This window comes from Anser anser, assembly GCF_964211835.1.
Source record: "Anser anser genome assembly, chromosome: 1".
Classification (NCBI taxonomy): Eukaryota; Metazoa; Chordata; class Aves; order Anseriformes; family Anatidae; genus Anser; species Anser anser.
The window spans coordinates 206,623,718-206,646,328 of record NC_139720.1 but is presented as its reverse complement, the minus strand read 5'-3'; the positions used below and the strand labels follow the sequence as shown (position 1 = coordinate 206,646,328).

Genomic DNA, 22,611 nt, shown 5'->3' with positions numbered 1-22,611 from the left:
TCCCTCGGCTCTTCATGTTTTCACCCAGAAGCAGAAATAGGGTTTTGCACAGACGCAAGCCCCTCATTGCTGGCCCGCAGAAGTTATGTGAAGGAGCAGAGGCACAGGGAGAGCGCTGCGTGATTTGGGGTTGCACCCTCAGAAGCTTCAGAGAACCTGGTAGCATTTGTGGGCCAGTGATAGTGATTTTGGGTGTCTTAAGGATGCATTTTTCTTTAAATTTGTGTGACTTTTTTGAGCATAGGTAATCGTGTAACTGTTTTTTGAGCGTAGGTAATCGTGTAACTGTTTTTTGAGCATTGGGGCAGGTAACATCAGGGTGATGTGTAAAAATAATCTCCTTTTCCAACCCCAAAAATTCCCTTGGTGCAGCGGGGCGAACTACACCTCCCATCATGCCCCGCGCCTCCCCGCCCCGCGCCTTAGCGCCCTGCGCGCGCGATGCACCTTGGGACTTGTAGTCCTCGCTCCGCCCCTCACACACCACCTCCGCCACCACCGCGCTCCGGAAGCGATCGGGGGCTGCCGGGGGGCGCGGAGATTTCCGGGGGCCGCCGCCGATGGAGGCTCGGGAGCCGCCGAGAGCCTGAGGGGGGCCGGGGGCCGCCGCCATGTTCGGCTGCCTGGTGGCGGGCAGGCTGGTGAGGAGCTGCCGCCGGGCCCCGGGCTCCTCAGAGCCGAGTTGGGGCGTGAACGAAGTGTTTTAAGGCCAGGGGGAGCACTGGTCCCAAATCTTGGGGCTCCTGGGGGTGGAGTGAGGAGGGTGGGTTTTGTGCTGTGGCATTGAGCCAGCAGGGTACTGAAGGGTTATTGTATCTGAAAGGAAGCTGGGGGGAGTTGGGGGGGGCTCTTCTCGCGGGTAACTAGGGATAGGACCAGAGGGAATGGCCTCAAGTTGTGCCAGGGGAGGTTCAGGTTGGAAATGAGGAGACATTTCTTCTCAGCAAGAGCGGTCAGGCGTTGGGACGGGTTGCACAGGGAGGTGGTGGAGTCCCCGTCCCTGGGGGTGTTCAAGGCAAGGTTGGACGTGGTGCTTAGGGACACGGTTTGGTGGGTGACATTGGTGGTAGGGGGATGGTTGGACCAGGTGATCTTGGAGGGCTTTTCCAACCTTAATGATTCTGTGATTCCTGTGTGAACAGGTTTCCGTGCTGCTGGGGTTGTGCCAGCCTGGTGCTCAGCAGCCACTGCTCATAGCCTTGGCAGCCTCTCCTGCACCCTATTTTCCGCCTACGCGCATGGGGAGCGAAGGTATTCGGATCCTGTAGGCCTGGGTAGGATTGTGTTCAGTGTAGGTGGAACAAGACTTGTCCCTTTTTAGTATTTTTTTTTCAGTTCTCCTGATGTGTTTGACTTTTATCTGGCTATTTAGGTTAGTATGTTCCTCATTTTTTGTTGTATTCCACCCTAGGCATATTTCTGTAAAGGGAGATTCATAGTTATACTCAAAGATGGAAAACACAGCAATACTAACAACAGTTTTGTTCCTCATAGGTGCAAGCAGCTCCTCAACAAGTGGCCGAAGACAAATTTGTATTTGATTTACCAGACTATGAAAACATCAACCATGTAGTAGTGTTCATGCTGGGAACTATACCTTTTCCGGAAGGAATGGGAGGATCTGTCTATTTTTGTTACCCGGACCAGAGTGGGATGGCAGTGTGGCAACTGCTGGGCTTTGTCACTAATGAGAAACCAAGTGCAATCTTCAAAATTTCTGGTCTGAAGTCTGGTAAGCAGAGAAAAACAGCGGTCAGTGAAATGGGAGTGTTACTCCGTGCGTGAGGGGGTAAACGTTAGTAGGTGGCTTTTATCCAAAAGTTGCTTGAGAAAGTGGATCTGTTTCCAGGTAGTGTCTAGCGGATGTGGTACTAGAAGCATTTGATGAGTTTTGTGGAATTCTGGCTGTTTGTTTATGTTCCTAGTGAGATTTCTCACTTGTTTTATCTTGGATGCAATTGCCATGTCTTCCACTGCTTCTGCACAACCTGAATAAGAACGAGCCCAGACTTTTCTTAGCATGGTGTTTAGGCATTGGGCTAGATATTATTGGGATATTTTCTTTTCACTGCTGCTGTTTAACAGTGGTGTTCTTTGTAGCACAGGGAAAGGAGTTGTAAAGAGCCAGGTGTGAGACGGTGACTTCAGAAGGCTGGCTGCTTCAGGTGCTGTGCACTACATAATTGCCCAACAGAGGGTTTTCGGCAGGGGCCATCAGCCTCCCAAATGTTTTGGTGGTTCTGAAGTGTAGCTGAGACAGAGAAGTCTGACTCCTGAGGGTCGGAGAAGGCTGCTGCTACTTGAATTGTGTTTGTAATTTCTTTTTTCTAAATAAGCGTGTTTTTTTTCATGAATATCGTAGAAGTAATGAACCACCCCCATGGCACGGCTCTCTCTCTCTAAAGGAAGGGTGGATGTCAGTGATGCAGCTTAAAAGTATTTCGGTGGTAAAGGCCTACGCAATCTTTTGTTAGTTCCAATGTAGTTTACAGCCTTAACTTGAATCTCCATTTCAATTAAGCGTTGAGTGTGTTACAATAAGTGTTTGCTCAGAAGGTGTCATGCTGTTGTTTGCATCAGCCCTGGAGTAGCAGGGGGAGGTGGTGACAGGGGATGTGGGCTTTGGAGGGACAGGGCAAAATGCTTTTTGGTAATGGGGTCACTTAGAAGCGGGGAAGTTCTGAACAGGTGACAGGAGCCACAGGAACGTTCGGGGTGGTCTGTGTCTGCATGTTCTGAAGTTGTGCAGCAAGTGGAAGAGTGATATGTCCCCTGTTTTTTTTTTTTTACTGTTATTTTTTTTAACATCTTTTGTGGTATGCTTGTCCTGCCCAGAAGAGTTTCTCAGCTTTGTAGGTGAAGATGTTTCCAGATGCTCTTGCAGACCAGTGCCGTTTGCCATAATTTCCAAGAAAGAAGTATCTTGCTTTCTTTTGGGTGGTGGTAGGAATGGAAGACGCATCTCCTGGTGACCTTACTTGTTTTCTGATCTGTTTTTTCTCTGTCCCAGCATCTCGGTTGCATCAGTCAGCACAGGACCAGGCGTGAGGACGATCTCCGTGGCATGGGGCGCTGGTGGCTGTGCCAAGCGGCAGGGCTGTGCTTGCTGTGCCCACCTGTTCTGGTGTTGCCTGCGGCTCATCTCGGACCCCAGAGCCAGCCTGAGCTGCACAGCCATAATTTCCTTGATAACGAAGGGTTGTGCAGTGAGACTGAGACTGGAAAGGGGAAACCAGAGCGAGTGACTAGAGAGAGAGGAATCAGAGAGGCTTTGCTGTCCGCTGAAATCTGCGTTTGGCTGTCTCAGGCTGACTTTCCGAGCCCGCTGGTGAGAGCCAGCGTGCATCTGTGAAACGGGTGAGGAGGCCAAATGTCAACGGCACGCCCTTCAGCACACGGGCAGGGGTGCCCGCAGGTCTCCTGATTCAGAGTGCCTTTTCTACTGGTAGGTAGCGGTGCTGTTCCAGGAGGGGGCTGGATAACGAAGGTGAACTGGGGAGTTTCATCCTCTGCATAAGGCTTGTCAAGGGATTAGGTCTGTAGCTTGCTTATTCGGGCTCCAACTTAATCCATTGTAGGGTGTGGGTGGAACAAATTTGTGTCCCTGATTGTGTCCCAAAAGGGCCAGTGCTGGGTCCAGTGTTGTTTGATCACCGGTATTGTTTCCTCACCAGGCACGTGGGTCTGTTCAGCCTGGAGAACTTCAGTTCGAGCTGCAGTAGTAGGGCTTTTCCATTCACTAGTGTCTCTGCCATTCCTAGTGAAGCTGCTGCGAGCTTTATCACTTGCCACAAGGAATTGTGCTCAGTTCTCAAGCTGTGACTAGAGAGAGCGAGGTTTTTTTTTCCTTGGGAGCCTGCTGCCCTTGCACAGCGTACCTTCAGAGCCATCGTAGCTTTTGCTGGGTTTTGCATCAAAAATTGTGTTCCGGTTGCTTTGGAAACCCGTTTGGGGATGCCACTGCTGGTCGCTGGCTCTTTGCCATCCTGAACTTCTGGAGGTGTTGGGGTATAAAGAGCAGGAGGGTGTGCAGCCTCTGCTGTGGATAAAATGCTTTGCTAGCCTTCCCTTTCAAAGCAGGAGGTTGTACGCTAGGGGAGCAGCTGGGGCCTGGAGCATCAAGTTTTAGTGGAATGCTGCTGCTGGCGATTGCCGCTGTTGCTGGCTTGCTTGTTCTTTTGGGTCTGGAGAGTAATGCCTGGTAATTCTTTAGTGTCTACAATTATATGTTGATCTGACGGCTGTGTGCTGTTTTGCTGATTGAGAGTAGGTGAATTTCATGTGATTGTGCATAAAGAAGGGGAAACATTCCTAGAAACATTTCTTAGAAACATCCCCTGCCTTAGATTTATACGTTTTTTTCATTATTTTTCAGTTTTACCTGAAAGCGTGGCACAAATGCAAAAACAACTTTCAGCCGGGATTTTGCCCTTAGACAGGAATTACATTGACAAGGGGGATAAAAGTTCCAGGAAACCCTTTTCTGTTACAGACCTCATGTACTGTGCCTCGTGCAGTGATATATGTGGTTCTGTTTCTGCTCGCAAACGTGACATCTCACACAGGGTCTACATCCGAGGCGTGCAGATGGGTGATGTTTTTGACATGCTTGTGCTGAAAGGTGACAGGGGCTCAGCATCTTGACTCAAGCTCAGATAAAGGGGAAATAAAGGATTGAAAGATTATTTAACAGGCTGCTATGACATAGTTTGTTGGGGAGTAGAGAATCTGAACGCAAAAACTGGGTTTGTATTTCAGTTCCCAGTCTCCCATTCCCAGTTTGTATTTCAGCTCAGTGTTCTCTGCATCTGGAAGCTTCGGAAGGCTAACTGCAAGGGCCAAGCATTTGAAATGTGGACTGAAAGGATGGCAGAGGATGCTTTTCTCTCCAAAATGGACAAAATGTATGGATATATTGTATTTAGATTGCAGGTGTCTTTCTAAAGAAGTGATATGTTCTGAGCAAGCTGCTTGTTACTTGAGGGTTTTATCTTTTTACTGTAAGCTTCTCAGTTGAAGAAGTTACAAGGTGTTAAACTTCTACCAGCTGTACTGATGGGGAGATCGTTTAGTAAAGAACTTGAGCGTGATATTTGTTTATTTGATAGCTTTTCTATTATATTCTTGAAACTTTTATACATTTTACAAGCAAGCAGCTGCCCGCAGCAGAGGTTGCATTCATCCAGCAGTGGCATTTCCCAGAGGAGCTCCTTAATAGCACTTCAGAAGGCAAACTCTGTCCTTACCGGCCTTGTGTTGAAGTAGCATTTGAAGAGAAGAGGGAGTGCTTTGCTTGTGAGCATCGCGCTGGGTCCCAGTCCTGGGGTCAGGGTGAGGAGGGTCACACACCCGGCCTCAGCTGAAAGAGGTGCTGAGCTCTGGCTGTGCTTTCTGCACAGGTTGGGCTCCGGCTTCTTCCTGGCAGTGCCTTGTGCCTCCGCAGAGGAACGGGCAAGTTTGAGATCTGTGGTCTTCAAACTTATGCTGGTTTTGCTGGCTGAATATTTAAATGCGGGACTGAGTCGCTGCTTTTGATTTCAGTTGGTGTTTTTGGCAGCTCAAGGTAGTGTTGACAGGTGTGCAGGACAGCTCTTGGTTAGCTTTGCTTCCTGCTGCTGGTAGGAGAGCAGAGAGGGCTACTGAAACATCACTTAGGTGTTAAAAGGATACTCTTCCCACTGGGGTTACTCAAACTGAGTAAAAAATAAAATAAATTAAATTAAAAAATCAATACTCCACCTAATAGCATTGTGAGCCCCCAGACCTTCTCCCTGTATTTTCATTTACAGATACTGCCAAAGAGGGATGGGTGATCAGAGTCCCTTGTCTCTAGATGCCTGTCGTCGTTTGCAGAGACGCTAGCTGGAGCTGAAAGTGCCGGTTAACACCGAGGGGAGAAGGGTCAGGAGTGATGGCAGGGGCTTGGATGGCGCTTGTGTGAGCGGCGTGCAATTTGGGGCTGTTCTTCTACCTGGTTCATGGTTTTTTTTGTGTATCTTTTGCGAAGTCAGAGGTGTTCCATGGTTATTTCTTTGACCTTTGCTGCCGTGGGTGGTCTGATGAGGCATGGGGCTGCCCAGCTCCCCACAGGGATAGCTTCAGGGCAGTGATGCTGAAGGAACATTGTCTGTTTTTTCAGTGCACGGGCAGGTTCACAAGCACCTGGTTTTGAGTGAGTGGATCAAAAAACTCTTCAGCAGTGCTGCATGTTTCCTATTTTTCTGTAATCATTACAATGTGAATTAAAGGACTGGTTCCTATAAAGAAAGGTGCTGCTGTCTTTTACTCACAGTTCATAATTTCTGTTTAAGCGATTTCCTTCCCAAGTAGCTTTAAAAATATTTCTTTTTTTTTTTTAAGGCTTCCTTAAGATCTGCTGTGTTTTTTCAAATGTACCTGTCACACCTTTTCATCTGTCATGCATATACGAGCTTGTGTCAGAGTTTGGGCTGTGCTTTCTGTATCCCTGTGACAGGGAGACGTATTCCACACCCCCCACCAGAGACCTCCTACAGAAGAAACGTGGTGATTTAAGTAACGCTGTCTTCAAACGCGTGTCAAGTGTAACCTGTGCTGTTTGTGGCCCTTTCAGGGAAGGGAAGCCAACACCCCTTTGGTGCCATGAACCTCCCGCAGACGCCAACCGTGGCCCAGATTGGAATCTCGGTGGAACTGCTGGAGAACCTGGCGCAGCAGACTCCTGTTGCAAGCGCTGCTGTGTCATCAGTAGACTCCTTCACAGAGGTATGGCGGACGTCCTGCTTTCAGAAATCCTCTGTGGCAGCAAAGTCTCAAGAACTGAGCTTCCGAATAATTGATTATTTAAAAATATAAACTTGCTGTGGGTGGTTATAGGACTGCAACCAACCTAATCGTTGTCAGATCATCTGGAATTTTGAGGTGATTTTTTTCTCGTGCTAGAAGACATCTTCTGGTAGTCCTCTGCTGCAGAGGATCAGGTTTGGTATGCTCACTAGAACTGGGCCAATAGGCTGTAGTACTCGTGTCACTCTATTGTAAAAAATATCATAGAAGCCTTCCTGGTGGAAGCTGAAGGAAGTTTCCCTGTTGCTGAGTCTGGCAATGAGTTGTAACGTAACGAGGCTGATAGTTAAGCCAACTGAAAAGCCTGCAGCAACCGGCGGTTTGCCACAAGCTGGACTTCCCAGCTTTAATGTGGTCTGCAGTTCCGGTGGTTTAATTTGAAGGGAGGGGCCAGCACTTGTCACTGCATCACTTCGTTGTCACAGGAAGAAAATGTTCTTCCTGCAGCGCCTTATCCAGCTGAATGAAACTGGCCAAGGAGGGCTCAAGTGAAGATTCTGAAAAGGATTTCTGAACACCGGGTGGATCTGAGGGCAAAACTGAGTTAGGATGTTGTGATCTTTTTAAAACTGACTTCCCTGGCCTTGATGTATGGACCTTCCCGCTGCATTTTAGATGACAATGCTAGTTTTACTTCATGGAGGAGCTGCATATCTGCTAAAATTTTGCACAAGAATTCAAACCGAACAAAAAACTTATTTAGGGTGTCTCTCTTCTATTTCAGTTCACTCAGAAGATGTTGGATAACTTCTATAATTTTGCTTCCTCTTTTGCCGTTACTCAGGCACAGATGACGCCAAATCCTTCTGAAGCTTTCATTCCTGCAAACGTAGTCCTGAAATGGTAATGGAAACGATCTGTAGTGTCCAGTGTTTTTTTTTCCTAGGCATCAAAACAGCTGATTTCTAGGTATTACTGCCATGTCTTCCAGGGAAATGATGCAGAGAAGTCTGTTACTGATTCACTGTTGTTTGCCTGAAGTATACAGGCATTCTGTCCCCTGTTTTTATGTTTATTTGTCAGTGTCTTCATATATTTTTTTCATTTTTTTCACCTGCGAGTTCTGTTGCTTCTAGAAATGTCACCCTTGACGTATGTGGGGTTACAGCGTGTTGGTGATTCTGCAAGTGCTTCTTGAGTCATGGGGAGACAGAACGCTGATGCCTGTCAATTTGTTCTCTAGGGCTTTTTTTATGCTTGTTATCTTAGACATAGCTCCAGCATAGTTACATTGCTTAAGAATATGGAAGGTATGGAGAAATCGTATTCCTAGTTGACGTGCTTCTGCCACCAGAATGAAAAAGTCTCCGAGTTGTTTCCCAGGGACTGGTTTAAGAGAAGATTTTTAGCGGGGATAGCCCGCGTAGTCTGGAGGTAAACTGTGAACTGCAGGCAGCCCTGTAGGATGTTTGAAAAATTCTTTCTAATATTTTATCAGTTAGCCCTCTTTAGCCTCAACAGTATTAACCCAAGCCCTTTTTCTAAACGGCATTTTGGGCTTTCTGGGTAGTTTGATCAGGTCAGCACGAGTCTGTGAGCAGTTACCGTAAGCATTACGTTTCCTTTGGGAGTGTAATTTGATGCAGATCTCTCCTTTAGGATACCTTTATAGAAGGTAACGTGGCACTCCGTGAACATACGTGGGTGTAAGATGGGAGAAACCACGGGGAAGAGAGGCTAAAGAAGGAGGGTTATGGCTGGTCGTGCCCTGGGTAACGCTGAATTTGGTTTAGTTTGTTCCAAACAGTGAAGTGAAGTGAGGCATAACCCTGATAAAGCAAACACATTTGTCTGCTAACTTGATTACAGTCACAGGGGGTGGGGAATTGGTTCTGTTCATATGTTTGTCATCATAACGCATTTAATTATAGCTTGTAAAATGGAGAGTATCTTAGGTCTGCGCTGGACTGGCTGCATTGGAAATCCATTCATTTGGCTTAGAAATCCACTGATAAGCCTTTTTCGTCTTTTGTTTTTAATTTGAGTGGGTTTAAAGCACTACAAGGTTTCTTCTCTCATTTGAATTGGGTTAAGAATTTTCAGATGTAGAAGTTTTTGTTGTCTTTGTTTCATTGGCAGTAGCTTGGGATATCTTGCAGCTTGCATTTGTGAAGATTGAAAGGGGTTTCTAGGTTTTTGCAGCTCAAAGGCTGCAGGTTGCTGCTTTGTGGCTTTTTTTTTTTTGAGGAAGTCACAAAAATTGTGTGTTTCCCATGTTTTTACTGCTCTAAGTCAATTGCGGATTCGAACATTGGTTGTCATTTGCATGTTTTTCCTGGTAAGGAAAGTGAAATTAGGAAAGGATATGTGCATGCTTGATTCTACCATGTGTTAGTTATTTCTCCTCATTAGATTTTGCTATACAGTTACTGTGTATAATAAATGTGGAAGTTGGAATTATTTGGGAAGACAAAAAATAATGGGGACTACTTTCTCTTAAGATTTCTGTTAGAATTATAAGGCAAATCAGTTACATTATGTGTGTCATTTTCGAAGCCATTTTAATTGCAACACCTTTTGATTTTTTAATTTGATTTTCCTAGGTATGAGAACTTCCAGAGACGCCTGACACAGAACCCTCTCTTCTGGAAAACATAAGCTTATAAATCATGTCATTTGAAGTGCTCTCTAACCAGTGCTATCGGAAATACACAGCAGTTAACTTCACTGAAGAATTTTGAGGGGGGGAAAAAACGATTAGTCTGAATAGACAAACTTGTAACTTTTATATTACTCTTGAAAATTATTTAAAATTAAAATCTGTGAAAACTACTTGCCTGTGCGTTTTTGAATGGAAGCACTGAGAGGAAAAAGTAGAACGTATTTCTTCCTCCACACAACTGCCAAGGTGTGAGAGAGGGGACACTGGTGTTTACTACAAAAGAAGACAGGGCTTTTGAAATGACCAAGTACAATCGATGGGTGACTGGAGATGGTCATAATTCCTTACAGTGGGTTCTGGATACTGCCTTTGTATGCATCATCCCCTTCTCTGCTGCTGGCTTGTCCTACTTCCTCGAGGAGAAGCCACCATAGAGCTCTCTGAGGGGGAACATCCATACTGCTGGGCTGGAGCTCACAGTCTCGTTCCGGGCTTGCAGCTGAGTCTCGCATCCTACCCAACTTCCACAAATGGTTTATTGTGTGGAAATATCATAGTGCAGAGGTGTGGAATTTAATTTTCCGATACGCTGTTTTAGGTTTCTACCTTACTATGAGACTCTCTGGTGGTGGGTGTTCATGATGGATTCTCGTACTGGTCCTTGGAGATACCAGTGGTGAATGAAGTAAATGTGACTGTGGGTGGGAGGAAACCTCTGCTCATTGAGCAGTCTGTGCTCTTTCTCCAGGCTCTGAGGAAGGGAATTACAGATCCACAGAATGGTTTAGGTTGGAAGGGATTTTTAAAGCCCATCTAATTCAACCAATCTGCCATGGGCAGGGACACCTCCCACCAGCCCAGGTTGCCCAAAGCCCCATCCAGCCTGGCCTTGGGCACCTCCAGGGATGGGGCATCCACAGCTTCTCTGGGCAACCTGTGCCAGTGCTTTACCAAATACCAAATAACACTCTACTCCTTTCTTGACACTGTAGAACCAACCTTCTTGTTTTATTCAATCAGGGGAAAGGTAAAAACATGTTCCTTCCCTACCAGATGCTGCAGCCCTTGGCATGGTCCCAGAGCCAGCACGGGGGCCTCACTCAGCCTGGGGTCAGTTGGTTGCAGTTCCCCGTGGCCCACAGTGCTCCTTGGAGGGGGCTTTGGGGATGGGGCAGCTCCCAAAAATGGCCAGTTCAAGTCATAGCCAGCCAGGGCCCCTGGCAGGGGAGGTGGCAGCCCTCTTATGACAGGTGACAGCGGGGTCGGTTGTGACCTCGGGGCTTGTGCTGCCCAACCCCACTGCTCTTGTGGTGCTTTTCTCTCAGTCCACTTTGTGGCCTGAAGGAGGGGGGAAACGGTGGGGTTGCATTGGATGGCTGCTCTCTCAAGGGTGTAACAGCACAAGAGAAATATCTTTTGAGTTTTCAGGGCTGGGTGTTAACCTGGAGTGAGGGTATGACAGCCATGGCTTCCTTTTCCTGGCCCCGGAAAGGGGGGAAGAAGGCATCTGACTGGAAAGCGTCTGAAAGGGCCTTGTTTCCAACACTTGCATCTCTCACAACCAAAGGTAGGAGCGTCCAGAGCTGTTTCATACGAGTTTTTATAACAGGGTTCAACTACAACAACTGTGGTCAGCCTCGGGGCCCGAGTGGTGTGCAGGCCTGGTGGCAGATCTCGTCCCCAGGTGGGCGCTAGGGCAGCCCTGGTGTCTGCCTTCTGCTCCAAGCTCTGGGCCTGGCTTCTAGCGGGCTTCAAAGATGCTGGGCACAGGTTCTGGCCTACCTGGGCTCCTGTCCGATTAAAGGAATCGGAGCTGTGTGGGTGGAAGCCTAGGGGCTGTCTGCCCAGGGATCAATCGTGGCCATAGCACACGAGAAACCTGGGGATCCCCAAGTCTCCACAGCTCCCGCGGAGCCCAGCCCTGACCTCTTGCCACGATGGAAATCTCTTGCCACGTTTCCCTGGTTGTTCAGCTACAGCTCAGAGGGCAGGACGTGTGTGTGTGTGTGTGTCCCCGTGTGCCAAGCACTTGCTCTTTTGTTTTAACACCAGGCCTGCCCTGGGTTCCCCAGGAGGTTTCTGGGCTTAAATCGTGGCTTTCATTTCCTCTGCAGAGATCCTGCAAGTTTGGGATCAGGCATCTCTTGATATTCAGCGGCAGCTGGCAGCAAGCAAGGTGATCTTTATGCCTGCTCTCTCCCCTCATACTCTGATGAGTTTGCTGGCCTGATCCCCCCTCCCCTGCCAAAATCATTGAATGCAATTAATGTATCTAATTGCACTCCCTTTAACTTCTTTGATGTTGTTTTTCTGCTTTAAAACGAGCTCACAAGTGTGCCCCCAAATCAGTTTTTTTCTGTATATTTACAGAAAAATATTTTCTGTGTATTTACAACTGATCAATACTGTCGGAGTCCCTGTTCCACACTGCTGGAGTGGAAAGACCACCCCAATCACCTGATCCATTCAGGACTTAACGGAAACATCAGAAACCCTTGCTTGAATGTTGGAAACCCTCTAACTGAACGGTGTTTACACTACTTTTGCTTCAAATCCTTATCTGTCTTTTTTTTTTCTTCTGCTTTTTGGTGTGTCAGGATAGTTGGACTGGGGACATTTGCTGTTCTTACGCAGGAGCTGCGTGTGGGAAGGAATGGCTGTTTGCTCGTTCGCAGACCTGTATTTCGACTGTCCAACACTGTCAGAAAGATTCTTAACCTGACCTATGCCAAAAGAATTATTCCTGGTAAGAAGATCAGGTAAAACCTTCTTTCCCCCTGAAATAGATGTGGGGTGTCCTCCAAGGCAATGGCTGCTGGCCCCAAAAGCTGCCACACTCGCTCATTAATCTATGCTATTTTAGGGTGGTCTGAATAATTTTCAGAACATCTGAGCAGCTTTTCTGTTTTCCTTCTTCACTGGAAGCATTTGATGGGCATGCCACATCTCTCAGACCTCAGTGCCTGCTCACTGAGGGTGGGCAATGCCGGTGGCCTTAGCGTGGCACCTGGCCTGAGGGCCTGAGAGCTGCTGGGAGCTGATTGCAATTAGCATCCTAGCTCTACATCATCGTGTTCCTCTTGTGTTGCGCAGCAGATTCCGCACCAGTTGTCCCACTGGACTACACCACGATAGCCCTGGAGACATCAAAACCCCCGGACGCTGTGAGGAGCTGTCTAAATGAGACCGTGATGTATCTCTCTCGCTGCATCGCGAGTGAACTGAATATTGATTTTGTTTTCCGGGACGTGGGTATCCTTTCTGTCAAGCACAAGGAAGTCCAAATGAGGTTTTATGAAAAATTTCTTCTCGGCCTGGATGCAACGGGAAACATTAAGGAAGTTCTTGGCAGCGTTAAGTCTTACTGTTCTGGCAGTGCTACGTGTGGGATTTCAGGCTGAGTCTCAAGGGCCTGACAGGCTGATGTCCCCTGGTGTGCCATGAGCCGTCTGGCCACTTGGCTTAGACATTGTGTACAGCAGAGGAGGTGCTCTTTAGATTTCTTCTTATATAATCAGTTGTCTTGATGAAATATAAGTCACAAAAGATGGCTGTGTTGGGTCACACCGAGGATCACAGAGTCATTGAGGTTGGAAGGGACCTCTGGAGGTCGTCTGGTCCGAGCTCCCTGCTCAAGCAGGAGAACCTAGAGCAGGTTGCCCAGAACCATGTCCAAGTGGCCCCGTGTCCTGTCCTGAAGGCTTAGGGGAAAGGATACGAGAACCAGACAAGTTAATGGTGGTAGCAGTGGTTAGCAACGTGGTCATTGCCTTGGAATCATCTCACCTCTCTCTGTTCCTGTCGTAGAGGAAGAAAGGGATGACGAGTTGGGTCATTTCCCAGGGAGAACCTGGAGTTCCTGACATCCTCACTAAACCCGACATCCTGTTTCCCAGGTGAGGATTTTCTGTCGCCTTTAACCAATGATGTGAGCAGCCTCTCGACTTGTGATAGGTAGATCTCCATTACTAGGATTTTTTTGCTGCTCATGAGGTTGTTGAGAAAGGTTCACTCCCAGTACGCACTTGAAGTAACGTAGAGAAGTGACTGCTTTTTACGTTGCCATCAGTCATGCAAAATAATCATTTGTTAGACAGAATTTGTAGAGCATAGAGAAGAACATAGGCAACATTAAGTTTCACCTCCTTTTACTTCTTTCCTTTTCGCATGACTGCAAAGGGAAAGGAAAATGACAGGAAAACTTTAAAATGTTTCTGTGTAGGATTTCATGCACAATTCTACATTCTATAGAATTCTACATGATGGAAGTCAGCAGTCATACATGTCACGTGTTTGCAAAATTCACATGCCTTTTGTGAGAATTAAGCAAGCAAAGCGTACCCTAGGTGCCTTTTGCAGGTGTATAGAAGTTATTTCTTGGCAAACAGGAAGCCAGCGGGATGTGTCCGGAGTCTAATGCTGCACAGTAGCTCCATTCATGACCCAAGTGCTGGAGTCCTCTTTCCAGGTGCTATGATGTTAGACAGGAAGGGTACCCAAATGAATGGGAGGGTAAAATTAAAACTCAAAATGCTCTGAGTAGGCTAGAGAGCAAGAGACCTGCATGTCCTCCAAGCCCACTTGGGGTAAGAGATGAGATGGTCTCCCCTTGCAGCAAGGAGGGTTTCTAGTAATCCTCACTATTAGCAAGTTGAATCAATCAAGATCCTAGAAGACATGGACAGGGTCCTCCTTCCTCTCCAGGCACTGTAGTCCCTTCCCGTGTAGCTTGGTTTCCCACTGAAGCCTTTGAGGGTGTTTCATTTTAAAAGTGATGGTCTGCAGGTGGGCTACTTGTAAGATATCTCTGTGGCAGGATGGGATCATCCATGAAAGCTGCAGAGGAAAGTGGTGCCCTTCATGCATTGCATACACGTGCTCTTGTTTGCAGCCTGCAGGGTAAGACCGAATATGGAGAATTCTTTCTTAAATCCCTCTGTGAAAGACCCGCTAAACCCCTACAGGAGAAGAAGATGAAAGACTTTTTTAAGAAAAAGACCAACAAAAAAGGTAATGTCAGAGCAGACTCCTGATAGCACTCCGTCTGTTCTTCTGTCCTGCTTTTCAGGTGCTTAATGTAAATGTTGAAAGGCTGGTGTGGCTCTACTCTGCCTTTCTGGTGAATGCCAGGTGCAAAACGTCCTGTCCTTTCCTAAATTGGTTTGTGCACTAAGGAGTAAACATTTAGGGAGGCCCCCCAGGTTTCTGAATGCCAAGTTCTGTCTCAAACTGGCCGTACTCACGGTGTTTCTCGTGGAGCTTGTTATCTTCTGAGGAGAAACATCTGGAGATGATTATAGGAGGTTCCTTACCTGTGCCAAAACAGATCTTCACCTTTCTTAATCACAGGCTTCCCCAGAAGAATGTTGGATGTGCACACAGGGCCAATACAAAGCCCCTAAACTCTATAAAACGAAGTGGCTCCAAAAGAGACTGTTAGGTCTCTGGCATCTCCCAGCCAACCTTTCACAACAGAGGAAAGATAAAGAAGTGGGAAAAATATTATCCAGGAGTAATACTGATCTGCAGGAAGTGTTGGACAAGTTCCAGCGTTCGAAAGAGCCTAGGACTAGAGGAATGAGGAATGAGGTCCCAGTGGTGTTTATGGCCTGGCTGAGCGTGTCTGGGTGACGTTCCTGTGTGACTCCTCACCAAGGTGCTGTTTTACGAGTGGTGTTTCGTGCCCGCAGGGGTTCTGTCAGCTCTTCCTCACAATCGCCCTGTGAAAGTGAAGACAGTCGGCCTGGAGGAAGGACCGGGGGAGAAGATGAAGAGAAGAGAGTCCTCGGTGAGGTGAGCCTCTAGAGGAAATGGTGGAAGAGGAGTTTCCTTTGGCCATAACGTGTGTGTGAGCTCTGAGGTGTTATGCCTGTCTCACATGAAGCGACCAGAGGATGTGTGTGTAGCAGACCTCCTTTAAGACCTCGAGGTGCAGTTCTGGGCACCACAATACAAAAAGGACATTAAACTGTTGGAGAGTGTCCAGAGGAGGGCGACGAAGATGGGGAAGGGCCTAAAGGGGAAGACATGTGAGGAGCGACTGGGCCTGTTCAGCCTGGAGAAGAGGAGGCTGAGGGGGGCCCTCATCGCAGTCTACAACTTCCTCGCGAGGGGGAGTGGAGAGGCAGGTGACCTGTTCTCCGTTATCACCACTGACAGGACCTGCAGGAACAGTGTAAAGCTGAGGCAGGGGAGGTTTAGGCTGGACATCAGGAAGTGGTTCTTCACCGAGAGGGTGGTCGCACACTGGAACAGGCTCCCCAGGGAAGTAGTCACTGCACCAAGCCTGTCTGAATTTAAGAAGAGATTGGACTGTGCACTTAGTCACATGGTCTAAACTTTTGGGTAGACCTGTGCGGTGCCAGGAGTTGGACTTGATGATCCTTATGGGTCCCTTCCAACTCGGGATATTCTATGATTCTATGATCCCATGATTTGAATGAACTTGCTCTTTTTGTCCTGTGAGAGCAATGTTCAGGGTCTAGCGATGTTCTGTGAGCGGGAGAAGAGGTCCAAATGCCCTCCGAACCACTTCTTGATGGTCTCTGTGTGTCTCAGCTCCATTCAACACTCAGACTGTGCCCAGAGGCCAGCAAAACTCAGCAGTGACTAACCATGAAGGAGTTCTTGCTTCAGTTGAAAGGGCGTTGCTTGACAAATATAATCCCACTCGGCCCATGCTTCCTAGAACCACAGCTGGCCTCATTTTCCTGGGTCACTTTGGTACTGAAGGGACTTAGGTCTGGGCCTCCTGACCTTGACTTGGAGTCTGGAACCAGAGCTGCCTTGTACAGCTCCGGCTTTCTGCCCTCTCTCTGTTGGAGAGAAGTAAGAGAGAACACGTAGGGCTGGAAATCTTCCACGTGTGGCAGAAGTGGGTCCTCTGCCACGAACACCAGCTGTAGGACTAACTAGGCCTCGCTCAGGCTCCTCCTGCCATGCATTTTTTAGGAGGCTGTCTGAAGTTCGGAGAAGTTCCTGGGAGGAAGCGGAAAGCAAAGAAGCGCTCGAAGCCAAAGCCCAAACTGCCCCCCCTGTTCCTGAGCGTTACATCGAAGCACTAGAGGTACGCTGTACGGATCTTTGTGCTTATAGTGTCACCTTTAATTGTGGAAACGTTTAGTAAGGTGGATGGTGGTCCTTTACAAATGCTTTATAGGTGTGTTCACTCGTGCATTTAATTGCTTCTTGTGGACCCATACCCAACAGCTACAAGTCACTGTTTTTACACTGTGCTTGTGTCTGTGCGCTTATGAAATACACAAGACCACTGTACCCAGATTACTGTTGAGCTGTTACGGGAGAGAAATGCAGGTTTTTTTAGATCAGTTGTACCACAGGAGGGCTTTTCCTTTCTGCCGGTTGAGCTAAACAGCGCTGACAGAAAGGACAAAGGTGAGGGAGGTGAGGGGAGGTGAAATGCTTCCCCCACCTCCCCAAAGAGGAGGGCAATCCTGTGCGCTGCTGCCTTTCCGTGCTCCCCCAGGAGATGGAGAAGCTCGCTGTGGAGCGGCATTCACAAAGAGTCCTGACGGCTGCTGCCCCGGGGAAGGAGAAGAAAGCGGAGGCAGATTGGGCAGAGGGTGAGGCTCAGAGAGCAGAGAATAATACACGCAGGACCCAGGTACAGCAGGCATTTCAAAAGATCCTGGAAAGTAGCCTGCCTTTGCAGGGAAGCTGAATTTTGATGCTATCAGTTACCAGCGGTGCCCAGGAGGTGACTGTTGTCTCTCAGCTTGGCAACTCCCGACCAGGAGAGAAGCTCTCAACCCAAACCAGGGGTGGGAAGAGCAGCTCGCTGTGCTGAGGACACACGCTGATCATCCCGGCCTCGAGCCTCCTTGGCCCAAAGGGATGGCTCTTAGCTAGGAACACAAATTCTGCCCTAGAGATGGCTTCAGCCAGTTGTGCCCAGCCATCCTGTACGGGGAGAGCTCCAGGTCACGGTCACTAGATCTAGAATAGCTTGATGAGAAATACTGCTATGAAGACTGCCATGTTTTTGTAAATTCATTTACATAATTAAGAATCAGGACTTGATCCCCAAGCCCCTGACATGAAAATAAAAGTTTCTTTTGGCTTCAGTGGCTGAGGAACAAAGCCTTTAAGGATTTCTTTAAGGTTGACTTCACTTGATAGGCATGACTGTTCTGAGAAACACACTGGTGATGCGAACAAGCATGCTCAATGATATTTCCTGCGTTCATCTCACATAAAGTGGGCTCTTTCTCTCTTTCCATAATAGCTGAAAACCCCACCAGAGACTCACAAGAAGGGGCATGAGCTGAATCTGGGGGCCACAAGAGGAGGAAGACAGAAGACAGACGAGTCCCAGGAAGGCTGTGGAAGAGCTGCTTTTGAGAAGTAAAATCAATTCCATCCCAGGTAACCTAGCTGGCAAAGCTCGGAGCTGTTTCCCTAAAGCCTTGTGAGAGACGCAAACCCTCAGATACGTGGACTCCGCTCAACCAGAGACGTAGCTTGAAGACTCATTTCTAGGCTGCCCATTTGTGAAGCAGCAATGAGGGCAGTTAACGAGGCCCATGCTGAGCTGTCTGTCGGAGTGGGTCATCTGGGTGACCCACCAAATCCTGCTGTAGGATTTGGCAGGCTTTGTTGTGCAGGTGGCAGATGCCACACATAGCTGACAATGTCACAGAGGGTTTGGGAAGAAGACGGAGGGTCCAAATGGGAACTGAAGTGTCATTGTGACAGCACTGAAAGCTGCATGGTGGCGGCTTCTCAGGTTCTCACCTTACAGGGGAAGTGTCTGCCTGGTGTGGAAGTAAAATAATTAACACCTCACAGGCTTCTGCAGGCCTCTCTAGCTAAGAAATGCATGCCAGCGTGACCTAATGGCTCTCTAGGCCAGGACAATTTAATTAACAAAAGTGTGGGAGAATTTGTGTGGAGGATTTTTGTGTTTGTTTTTGTTTGTTTTTATTTTTCTAAAAAAAGGATACTGTCTACAACTTCCTCCAGCTGATTGTCCAGAGCCTTCCTATATGTTGTACTCTGTGTTACTGCTCTTTCATGTCATTTTCTACAGTCTTGCTCACGTGGTTTGGTGAAGAATGATTGTTGAACCTAAAGGAACACCAACTGGAACAGCCTCATTTTGGCAGTTTGTAGCAGCAGAGATCACGGTGGTGTTCTGTCTTCTCCTGCAGCTGGAGTAACAAGCTGCTTCTGTTCTGACCAGGTCAGCGCTGCCTTTGGTCTTTCCATGACACTGGGGGACTTTTTATCGTTTGGGCTTTGGGAAGCCAGGCTAGACCTTGTGGGCAGGATGGCCAAATCCATCCCTCATGAGCTTTGTGACTGCTGTGGTTTCAGAGTATACTTTCTGTTGCGCTGGCTCCAGTCTTCAAGGCTACAAATGAATCTATGTAATAATGTGTGTTTTGGATAATGCAGTAGTGTGTATTAAAGCACTCTAGCCCTTGTAGATTCAGCCAGATATCATCTCTGAGCTTAGAAAATGCAGTACACGCTTGAGACCACCACTGTAAATTACTTTTCTTTCCAAACTGTTGAAGAAGAACAGAAACTTGCAGAAGAAAGACTCTACCCCCTTTCAAACTGTATCACAGAGGTGTCCTTCACAACACCTGTGAAAGTAAGAGTTCATTTGTGGCTAGGGTTTGCTTATTTGGACTGCCAAGCTGCTGGAGCATAAGTGCGTTTTCTTGCTTACCTGTGATCAGTATGACTACAGAGGGGTACTCCCGCATTTCGCTGGCTGTGCAAGATCTGAAACTATGACCAGTTTAGGATGCCTGGGGAATCTTTATCGTTCCTGCTGAAAGCCTGTGTATGCATCCGAAGTTTGGCACGAACTCTGCAGGTGAGTAAAAAAAGGACTGTTGTCCTCCTTTGAAGTTTGATGTGGGTGAGGGTCACTCACAGCCCCCTGTCCACTTCGGTGGGGGCTCTCTGTTCTTTGAAGTGCAGCGTCAGAAACTATCCTGACAGATTTACCTTTTGTTTTCGAGAGATAATAAGGTGGGGTTAAGCTGCTTGCTACAACAGAGATGTGTTTCCTTATCCTAAATGAAGGATAGAATAAACCTCTTACTGAATTTTCCTGTTTGGGGCTGAAGTGTGTTGTAGTGTCTTCTCTGTGCCTTTCAAAGGGAAGGAAGATCCCATAGATGGGATATGACTGGTTATCATGAAGACAGTATGAAGTCTAATGCTTGTTCAAACTATCTATATTGTATGCATTTATAGATTAGATGCTTATCTCCCAACAATACTTTTTTTTTTAAACCTCAACACCGTGTTTTTACATGAGAGAACAGAGTATATAGTATATAGAAGTAGTTCAGCCTGAGGAGAAACAGATACAATACACATGTGAATCTATTTTGCCAGTGGGAGTTCAGGCCCACTAAATGGAAAACCTTTTAAAACAAAGTCCGCTATCATTAGACATTGAGGCTGAACATGTCCCTTTCATCCCTCCATAAAAGAAAAGAAAAAAATCTCTTTGGATATGCTCAGCGTGCAACAGTTGAAGGAAACAGCCGCTCCCAAGCTTCATTGTACTTTTTAGGAAGAACAGACATCTCTGACCCTTGCAGCCTCCTGAAACAGGTTCCTAACTGCACAGAACCTGCCGCAGAGGCAGGCAGCCCAGGCAGAGTCTGACCTAACAAAATGCAGACGAAAGAGGTGAAGATAGGAAAGAGAAGGAGCTGATGACAGAATTTGACAAAGAACAGACCAGAAGTTTATATTAAGAGATTAAAGGCTTTAGAGCTTAAACTCTTCTTTAATTCTTAAAACTCCAACTCTTCTGTAACTTCTTTTTCAATTACTATCATTCTACTAGCTCTGTACCTGCCAGAAGAGGTATTTCGTTGTCAAAAATAATAATTTCCACATTTTGACTCTAGAAATAGAAAACTCCAGAAAGAAAGAACAAATCAAACATCACTTCTCTGCATTCAGATGCATAAAGCCCAAGTGAACATAAAAGGAAAGAGTTTGTTCCCCTATGGTGCATATTCAAGTTGTTATTTTGATTTATATCCTAAAAGCGGCTGGGGCTGACTACGTAAAGCAGAATTTCTTCTTCTCCAGGGCTTGTTCCAGATCTACATTTGTCAGTTTTCCAGTTCCTCCCCACATTAACAGCATCCACACCTTGAATGTGATTTCAGCTCCATCCACGTTCTCAGGGCAAACCAGTTGGCACATTTCTCTGCAGTTTAACAGAACAATGGTCACAGTATTCACAATAACACAGAAATTAAAGCTGACCCTAATTGTGTTAGGTTCTAGGCAAGGACCACCCTTCCTTCCTCGCAGAAGCAGAGCAGCTCAGTTGTAAGAACGTAGCACTTACAACCTACAAAACAAGGTTGGCTGAAAATCCTTATTGTTTGTGTGTCCCATTTCACTCTCAGCCCTGAACATGTAAAAACAAAGCCACCCTAGTCTAGTGGTATACTGCGGTAAAGGATTCCCAAAGGGGAAGTAGTATCAGTCTCCAATCCGTGTGTTCTAGACATAGTTTAACTCATCCAAACAAAGCCTGAGCACTCCCAATGCCCTTCTGGAGTGCTCTCCCAATCACTTCTCCACCCCAACAACTTTTCAGACTCCGCCAGCTCCACATCCATGAGATAACACAGGCCTGTTGCAGTTGCATAAGTGCTAGTTCGTACTGTGCTAGCAATTCAAAGCAGAGGCTAAAAACTCCAGCCTCAACCACCTTCCTCTCCCTCTTCAGCTAACTTGTGTTCAACCCTGCAGGTATTTCAGCCTCTTCCCTCCAGTACTCAGGCCCCCGGCTGTTTTTGTGCTCTTACACTTGCATTCCAGATCACACCCCCAGAGCCAGTCAGACAAGGGCACCCCTCAGAGAACAAGCATGCCGGAGGCTTTGCTTGTGCGAGAAAGAGAGGGGCCAGAATCCAGCTCAATTCAAGACTAGTTTTGGACAGATTTGTGCTACAAAGGTTCCGTTGCAGCTCCCTAGTAGTAAGCACAAGAATTAAAAAACAAAACAACAAAAACAAATAAAAAATAAAAAAATTTAAAAACAGGGAAAAAAGGGGGATGAGATCACGTGTTATATACTAACACTTGTAAACTACTTGCCAGCTCTAGATCTGATTTTTTGCAGACTCTCAAGTACAAAATATCAGAACTAGCTCAGTCAGACTAAACTGAAGAGGCAGGCTACCTGAAGAGAGCATTTACGAGCTTCCCGAAGTGTAATAAAGATGCAAATGCAATACCCTGAAAGATAAAAGTCAGATATGTATGTGAAAAGTCAGTAGAAGACTGGACTTAACTACTATTTCTTAACGCAATCTACTGATCAAAAAAGCACTAACACGTTGCCAAAGACAGTGTGTTTGTATGTAAGTAATACCCTAATACATTATTTTCACTTAACATGTGTTCTGGTGAAGGATAAGAAGGCAGTAGGAAAAAAAAATACCTAAAAGGTTCATCTTCAGTGAACGTTCCTCTTCTTCACGCGGTTACACAGAGTTACTGTGCAGCATCTAGGACCACTTACACAGAACACAAACACCAACACTTCCACTACACCTGCACAAGTGTTTCAGCTACAGATTTTAACTGTTAATGCCGTCTGCTGTCATATTCACTTTTCCGCTTTCATTTTTATTAGCTGTACATATTTTAAACCCATATGAAATAATATATTCATTTTAGAATGAGTTATTCCTCGAGCAAGTAGAGCATTGATGACACTATTTGGAAATTCTGACAACATTAATATTTTTAATTGCCTAACCTTGATATAAAATAATCCCAGTAACCAAACAGACAAAATCCAGAGTACAGCAATGTGAACCACAAAAAAGAGCCAGAGTTTTTCCCCAAATCAACAACAGAAACAGTGAGAAGTTCGTCCCAGTTTGAGATTATTAAAACTTAAAGTGTAACAAGTTTAAAGAGAGGAATGAGTTCAAAATATTTCTAGTAGTGATTTAACATTTATTTATGCTATATTCCTAAGTGTAGTACTTACTTTTTCAGGTCCCTGGATAATATTCAATAGCTTCATTAAGTCAGCATAAAAAGAGACAAGTACAGCTACAAGCAGACACGTACCAAATTTCCAGCAAGTTACTATATACTTGTGTACTAGCTGTACACAAAGCTATTTCATAAGACAAAACCGAAAATTCTTTGCGGGA

General features: G+C 46.6%; 2 protein-coding genes across 6 annotated transcripts; both read left to right on the top strand.

Moving 5' to 3' along the window:
- The first annotated feature begins 468 nt into the window (after positions 1 to 468).
- On the top strand, positions 469 to 9,597 carry HIKESHI (heat shock protein nuclear import factor hikeshi). 5 transcript variants are annotated; one of them, XM_083819513.1, is made up of 6 exons: positions 469 to 641; positions 1,143 to 1,251; positions 1,550 to 1,732; positions 6,593 to 6,744; positions 7,550 to 7,668; positions 9,369 to 9,597. In XM_083819513.1, the coding sequence occupies exons 1-6, from the start codon at positions 612 to 614 to the stop codon at positions 9,421 to 9,423; spliced, it is 648 nt and encodes a 215-aa protein (XP_083675639.1). In that variant the 5' UTR covers positions 469 to 611; the 3' UTR covers positions 9,424 to 9,597. The 5 variants fall into 5 exon arrangements, with proteins under 5 accessions (XP_083675639.1, XP_083675635.1, XP_083675636.1 ...); XM_083819509.1 differs by lacking the exon at positions 1,143 to 1,251 and having other exon boundaries at positions 475 to 641; positions 1,495 to 1,732; XM_083819510.1 differs by lacking the exon at positions 469 to 641 and having other exon boundaries at positions 1,495 to 1,732.
- A 134-nt stretch (positions 9,598 to 9,731) lies between these two features.
- LOC310892144 (uncharacterized protein) lies at positions 9,732 to 22,494 on the top strand. Its single transcript, XM_083819514.1, has 4 exons — positions 9,732 to 13,323; positions 14,319 to 14,437; positions 15,118 to 15,220; positions 16,379 to 22,494. Exons 1-4 carry the CDS (start codon positions 13,247 to 13,249, stop codon positions 16,548 to 16,550), a joined length of 471 nt encoding a protein of 156 aa, XP_083675640.1. The 5' UTR covers positions 9,732 to 13,246; the 3' UTR covers positions 16,551 to 22,494.
- The last annotated feature ends 117 nt before the right edge of the window (positions 22,495 to 22,611 follow it).

What these genes read in the sequence shown, in the direction of transcription:
- LOC310892144 (XM_083819514.1), top strand. Translation starts at nt 13,247, where the DNA reads ATGACGAGTTGGGTCATTTCCCAGGGAGAACCTGGAGTTCCTGACATC. An exon ending in CCCGACATCCTGTTTCCCAG is followed by an intron (nt 13,324 to 14,318) that starts GTGAGGATTTTC and finishes TCTTGTTTGCAG; the next exon opens with CCTGCAGGGTAAGACCGAAT. An exon ending in GAAAAAGACCAACAAAAAAG is followed by an intron (nt 14,438 to 15,117) that starts GTAATGTCAGAG and finishes TCGTGCCCGCAG; the next exon opens with GGGTTCTGTCAGCTCTTCCT.
- HIKESHI (XM_083819513.1), top strand. Translation starts at nt 612, where the DNA reads ATGTTCGGCTGCCTGGTGGCGGGCAGGCTG. An exon ending in GCCTGGTGGCGGGCAGGCTG is followed by an intron (nt 642 to 1,142) that starts GTGAGGAGCTGC and finishes CTGTGTGAACAG; the next exon opens with GTTTCCGTGCTGCTGGGGTT. An exon ending in CAGTAGACTCCTTCACAGAG is followed by an intron (nt 6,745 to 7,549) that starts GTATGGCGGACG and finishes CTTCTATTTCAG; the next exon opens with TTCACTCAGAAGATGTTGGA.